Raw genomic sequence first — 6,819 nt, 5'->3', positions numbered from 1 at the left:
TGTTTGGTTTTAGTTTTCCTTAGACTAGCCTGTGTTTAATTCCTCCAAACACTATTGAGTTAGCAAGTCTGAAGTGAAAGGTGCAAGGATCCAATAATAACAGGGGAATAAGGATCCCTTCTAGAGATTGGCTTTGTCAAAACCCAGGAAAAACCCTCACAGCGACGAATGCTATTTCTGCAAGCTACAGAGACCTCTCAGCATGCAGGCAGGCCTTGCTGGGGTTTTTATATTATCCTGTCATCCTCAGTGTTGGACCCAATCACCAAGCAGAGGAAGAACAGGAAATTTATCAGTAGTGAGACCCAACGTTGATGGCAAAGAAAGAAGCAGAATTTGCATCACATGACCACGTTGTAATTGTCATGGCCACAGTCCCTGTCCTGGCTGACAGTATGAGTGATTTGGCTACTGTCAAAAAGCAGGAAGCAGAGTAAACTAAAGGTAGAATGTTATGATGCCAGGGCTGTCCTTGCAAGATCACCTGTAGCTCACAGCCACCAACTCTGACACAGAGCCAGAACTGACCACCATGGACCAATTTTCCCTGAAATCTGGTGGAATTTGTCTCCATTTGACTCGGGCCTTTCAGCTCCTTTCTATCCTCACCTTTTCCTTCCGTGGTCTTTCCTTTTGCAGTAAAATCCATCTTTGAACCCGTGCTTCTGTCTTGCAGAAGTACCTGGGGTTGAATTTGGGAACTGTCTCGGAGCAGACGGCGATAGGAGCTCGGTCCCCAGCCCTAGAACAAGGTGGGGTGACTCCAATCGCCAGCAGTCGGCACAGACAGGCAGAGCCAGACGTGTCTCCTGCCACTGTGTCCGTGTCAACCACAACCTTCACAGCCCCTTGCGGGGCTGCCCCTTTGTGACGCGCTGGCCCGTGGTTCTCTCGTTTCCATGGCCACAGAGCCCCCACCCCAGCTCCATCCCTTTCCCTTCCCTTCCCAAGGGCAGCCAGCCCTGGGCCCGGCCAGGCCAGGTCGGAGGGATTGGCACTGTCTAGGAAGTAGCCGCTTTCCAAAGCTGCTTTTCAAGGCCTTTATTTCTGTAATTCCCACTCCGTTCTGCCTTGCAGCTTGTTGGTTGCGGATTTTGATTACTTCTCTTCACAACAAATAAAGTGGTGCCTTCCCCTCAGCAGCCCTGGGGATGTTCCTATGTGAAGCCATCTGTCTCACACGGTTTTAGACAATTTAAAACAGAACACTATGGATAAGCCGTCTCCTCTAAAGTGTTCCAACAATCCCGTTTCCAGCAAGAGGAAGTGAACAGTAAGAGATAAAGGTGGAAAAAAGGCCTGCCTCACCGCCCACACGGCCTGGGGGAGAGACAGCTGGGCCCCGATCTGGCAAGGGCCCCAACCTCGGCTGCTGGCAAAAGGAAAAGGAAAACCACCAGCCCACCACTAACATTACGTACAGCAAACGCCAAAAAACAACCTTACAACCAAAAAACTCATCTCCGCTTTCTGGCCGGGCCCTACAATCCCAGCCCTGCCCCGGCGCGGCCTTAGAAGGCTCCTTATGGTAAAGAGCTCCAGCCGCCCCACCTAAAAACAATCACAGAACCCTCTGCTGCCCTGGCAAAATATTAACTTTTTCACTGCCCAAAATATGATTTTACAAATACTTTATTCTCTGTCCTGTGGAAAAAAAACCAGAGAACCAAAATGATAATATGTACAAAAACAGCACAAAAAACACCAAATTCAAAGTACGAGAAGAGTCAAGTCTCAACTGAGGGAAGGAAGACATAGACTGAAATTCTTCCCTTTTTTTTATGCTACAGAAAAGCAACCCTTGTTTCCCTATAACACATAAAAAAATATGGGGTGGATTAAAGATTCTAACTCTAGATGTAAGAAGAAGCGTTGGTGTTAAAATAAACCAATGTTAAAATTGCTGTAAGTGCCCTAGGTTTAAATAGTGAAAAAACCCCTGCTTCTCCCTAGGGAAGAAGAAAAACACCCTCTATTTTTAAAAGTGGAGTAAGCTTTTGTTTCAACTATTATAATCCTTTAAGTGTGCCTCATAAGTTGATATGGTCGTCAGTATTAGTTATGAATTAAAATGTTAGTTGAGAAAAAAAATATTACATAATAACCAGATCTCTATCCTCCCTGACGGCTAAACACTAGAACAGCAAGACCACTTACAAATGGTTTCTTATGAAAAAATCTCTATAGGCTGAAGAATCTCCTCTCTGAAAGAAACAAGTAAATGACTATTTTAGAAATGGTAAACTAACTGAGTTGTTCTTTGTATGTTGTCAATGTAAAAAAACAAATGTGTGGAAAGAAGAAGAGTAGTCTGAAGTTTTATTCTAATATTTCTTCTTCTTTTTTCCCCTATAGTTTCTGGTAATAAAGTTTGTCTTTGTACCATTTAAAGCTAAGCCTGTTTTATCTTCCTCCTAATCCTATCTCACAACTAAAAACGTTCAAATTAACAATCCAAAACCACTACACTAAAGCAGTATCTCCACCCAAACTCAAACTGAACCCAAAACACCCCACTGTGGAGACCCTAAAAGGCATTCCCTAGTTAGGGAGACACGAGAGGCTTCTCTCATAGCAAGCCCTGTTCTGTCATGCCAATGTAGCCCTGTTCTGTTCCCTGGGCCAGCCCCCTGCCCTCTCCCTGTCTCTCAGTTTTTCGGTCACTCCCACCCTGTTTCCCTGTTGGCTCCCATGCCCTAACCCCACCTTTGTGCCACCCCCATGTCCCCTGGTAAGTGCTCCCTGATGCTCCCCCTGCCCAGGACACCCATCTGCTTCAACCTGGACCCTCACCCCGACGTTCCCCTTTGTCTTTGCCTCTGACCCTGGACTATCCACTCAGTGGCTGAAATAAACATCTCCGTGGATCCCATACAAAGGCCCTTGCTGCTCCTTTACCTGCAACCATCTTAACAGCTATCCAGGCTACAACACCTGGGGAGACAAAGGAGACAAGAAGGATGTCCCAGCTCCCAACATTTCCTTTATCCCTACAGTAGCTGTACTCCAATTACTGCATACGAGAGTTTTACTTGATCCCTTTAATGCCAAGGGACCATGAAGGACTTGAACCTTGTTCAAGTCCAACCTTGCCTGCCTATTTTGGAGTGGAGGGCAAAGACGCAGACAACTTTGGGCGGGGTAGAGCTGAAATTGCATTTTGCTGCTTCTGATTTCCTCCCTGCTTTTGCAGCAGAGGGACATCTTTGTCCCTGCAAACCACTCCCCTTTCCAAGTGAAATGTGGGCCTGGCTACCAGCTCCAGGTTCTTGAAGAGACTGCTGCGGTTGGCAACAGGAATTGTTGCTGAACTTTTTGTGTTACTTAAACCCCCCCCACCAATTCCACCAAGTGGATGAGGAAAGAGGCAAAGAGATTTCGGTGGAAGAAGGGAGGCCAAAAGCTTGAAAAAAGGATGAAAGAAATGCTCCGATGATGATGATGATGTTAGTAACATGAATGATTTATTTTTGGCAGCAAATGAACACCCGCTGCCGTCCAGCCCTCCCAGACTGGCAGGTCGAGCAGTGCCGTTTCCATGGCATGAGCTGCTGGTAGCCTGGGGACAGAAACCAGAAAGCCATGGTCAGTGGCAGCAGGCTCCTGTCCCCCCTGTCCCACCACGGCCTGTGCTCAGGCCAGGCTGCTGGCTGTGCTCAGAGCCCAAACCTCCCAGCCCATTCCCTCCTTGTTAGAGGAGAGCAGCGTGGCAGGACATGCTCCACCTCTTCTGCTCAAGCATGGCACAACAACCTCCTCAGCAGCTGCAAGAGCGACATTCTCGTGTGCCTGCTGCCGTTTGCCCTAAGCCCTTCTGCCACCCGAGCTGTGGAACCGGGTACCCACCTCTGGAGACCTGCTGCCAGGAGAGGAGCCGATCCCACACAAGGTCCTCATCCTTCTTGCAGGGACGTCCTTGCACACCATGGACCCTCCCCGGGTAGCACCGGCACGGGATGCACTCCACGGACGGTGCTGGTGCTGCTCCATCTGGTCTGGACACAAAAAAAAAGCACCAAAGCTTATTCTTCAAAGTTTCACGGGCCTGACTGCTCCATGTGATAATTAAATCTCTCCAGTGGTGGGGAAAAACCCCACCTTTCCGACCCGTAAGCCCACCCCTCTTTCAAGGGCCTGCAAAGCAGAGCAGCTGGGCCATGGCTAAAGAACCCGTCCCCCTCTGCTGCTCCCTATCCCCATGGATGCATGCTTTTGTCAGGCCGGATGCCCCCACCCCAGCCTGTGCCATGCTGGCAGGAAGAAGCTGTCAGCGAGGCCAGGAGCCGGCTCCCCTTCCACAACATCCATCCCCTGCCCCACCAAAAAGCAGCTGAGCAGTTGGCAGAAAGATTAATATTGTCCACTGCCACCCCACGGGGAACCTCCGGCACGTGGCCAGGCTGAGCCCTGCCATGCCTGGAGGCACGAGCATCCCCCCACCCCTGCACCGCCTGGGGACTCATCTTGATTTCGTCGGGGTGCAGAGCGTGTCCTCTAGGAAGGGGCTGCAACCAAAGCCCATCAGCTTTGCCCTGCCAGTGGCCAGCTCGAGAACGGCGTTCTCCAGCTCTGCGCTGATCTCCAGAAGAACACGCCAGATGTGCCTTGGCTCGCGGGGACATCACGAGGCCATTGAGCTGCAGGGGGATGTTTCCCCTTTTCCACTCTGTGGCAACTTCACTGCACTGTGCCACAATTTCTCCAATAGGATGGGGAGCCCTGAGCCGCTCCCTCCACAAATCGCTGGGGACCTGAGGAAGCACCTCCTTGGCTGTGCTCTCTGCTCCATGCCAGGGCCACTGGGAAATGCTCTGGGGAATTCTTTGAGAGCCACAAGACACGAGCAGCTGCTGCTTGTGGGCATCCTAGATTCTACTGTGCAGAGGGATGGATCTCTGCTGTCTCCTGGGCCAGGTGGGGCTTCTGCACCCAAGAATGTTCTAAAAGGTCATCCAAGGATGGCCTGTCTGCAGGGTCCATGGATAAGCACCACCTGATCAGGTGCTGGCACTCTGCAGAGAGAAACCAGAAACTGCTGGTCAGCTCCTGTCCATGCTCTCCCAGATTTCACAGTGCCCACAGCACACTAAGAGTGCTCAGAGCTGTTCGCACAGCTTCCCATCCATCCTCTCTTCTGGAAGAGAGCAGCAGAGGTACACGTGCTGCCTCCTCCAGCTCAGCCCAGGAGATGAACCTCCTCCCCAGCTGCAACAGCAGGACACTTATGTGCCACCTGCCCTCTCCCAAAGCCGTTCTTGCTCCCGTGCCTTGAAGGCCCATCCCCACCTTGAGACACCCGGGGCGGGAAGAAGAGCTGTCCCCGGACGATGTCCTCTTTGCTTTTGAAAGGAAGGTGCCTGCACACCAGCTGATAGAGCAGGATGCCCAGGGACCAGATGGTGGCTGGCTGGCCATGGTAGCGGCCAAAGAGGATCCACTCCGGTGGGTAGTACTCCCGCGTTCCTATGGCACACGGGCACAGCTCATCAGGCCAATGCTGATTGCTCCCTCCCTCCCAGCCAGCTCCTCAAAAGCCAGCCCCAGCTCCTGCCAAAATGCAACTTGGCTGCAGCCGGCTGAAGCAGCATTCCCCCTCCCTCCCTCCCTGTGTGTTCCACCTGTGGAAGCAAAGGGGAGAAGCTCCACTGCCCGGCTGGGCCCCGGCTTTGGGCTCACCGGCCATCTGGGTGTAGAACGTGTCCTGCAGGATGGTGCCGCAGCCGAAGTCGATGAGCTTCGCCTCGCCGGTGGCCAGGTCAACGAGCACGTTCTCGGCCTTGATGTCGCGGTGCAGGACGCCGCGGCTGGTGCAGTGCCGCACGGCACCCAGCACCTGCCGGAACAGCGCCCGCGCCACGGGCTCTGGCAGGAACCCCCCCGCGTGCAGCAGGTGCCAGAGGTCCTGACAGCGCTCCGGACGCTCCATGACCAGCGCGAAGCCGTCGGGCAGCTCGAACCAGTCCAGGAGCCGCACGATGCCGTGGAAGCCGGGCCACGACGCCATCCAGAGCAGCACCAGCTCCAGGGGCACAAGGGCGCCGTCGTGCTGCGGGGGAGCCGCCATGCCGTCAGCGGCGCCGATGCTGCGCTCGCCTTCGCCACCCCCTGCCCGGCGCCACCGCAGCTCCCATTGCCCATGGCCCGGGACGCTGCGCGGCCCCCGCTCGCTCCACGCTCGCTCCCATCGCAGCGTCCCGGCTCCCACCCGGCCGGGCCTGGCCTTACCCCGCCCGCCACGCCCCGCCGCCTGCTCCCGCTGGCCCCGCTCACTCACCAGCCGCGCCCACTCCAAGACGCGGTCCCGGGACACTCGCTTGATGGCCACCTGCAAGCCAAGGCGAGCGGAGGGCTCAGCTCGCCGCCCGCCGCTCGCCGCCCCACCTCCCCGCTCCGAGCCGGCCCCGTCTCTTACCGGAACGCCGTCGGCGAGCCGGGTCCCGGCGTAAACGCTGCCGAAGCCGCCGCTCCCCAGCAGCGGGCCCTCCCGGTACAGCTGCTCCAGGGGAGGCTTCTCCGCCCGTGCGGACGGCACCGCGCTCTCGGCATTCTGCCCGGGGCACCCGCCCGCCCCGGCCGCCGCTGCTTCCCGAGCCGCCCCGGGCTCCGGCGCCTCGGGGCCGGCGGCCGAACTGCCGGGCGGCGAGGCTCGCTCGGGGGAATGCGCCGGCGGCGGGGCGGGAGCCGGGCGGCTGCGGACCAGCTGTGGGCGGAACCGCGGGAGGGGCCTCGGTCGGGGCCGGGCCAGCGCCAGGGCCCGCGCCAGGCGGGGCCAAGAGACGCTGCTGCTCCACCACCGCCACCAGCGCAGCGAGGAGCTCG

General features: G+C 55.5%; 1 protein-coding gene across 1 annotated transcript; it reads right to left on the bottom strand.

Moving 5' to 3' along the window:
- Positions 1–4,872: 4,872 nt before the first annotated feature.
- LOC134041992 (serine/threonine-protein kinase pim-1-like) lies at positions 4,873–6,517 on the bottom strand (the record flags this gene model as incomplete). Its single annotated transcript, XM_062489064.1, has 5 exons — positions 4,873–5,012; positions 5,287–5,463; positions 5,677–6,046; positions 6,275–6,325; positions 6,413–6,517. Coding segments are annotated over 5 exons (843 nt in total), but the record flags the coding sequence as incomplete, so codon positions are not given.
- Between the last annotated feature and the right edge of the window lie 302 nt (positions 6,518–6,819).

This window comes from Cinclus cinclus, chromosome 3, assembly GCF_963662255.1.
Source record: "Cinclus cinclus chromosome 3, bCinCin1.1, whole genome shotgun sequence".
Taxonomy (NCBI): domain Eukaryota; kingdom Metazoa; phylum Chordata; class Aves; order Passeriformes; family Cinclidae; genus Cinclus; species Cinclus cinclus.
This window is presented reverse-complemented; position numbering and strand designations above follow the sequence as displayed.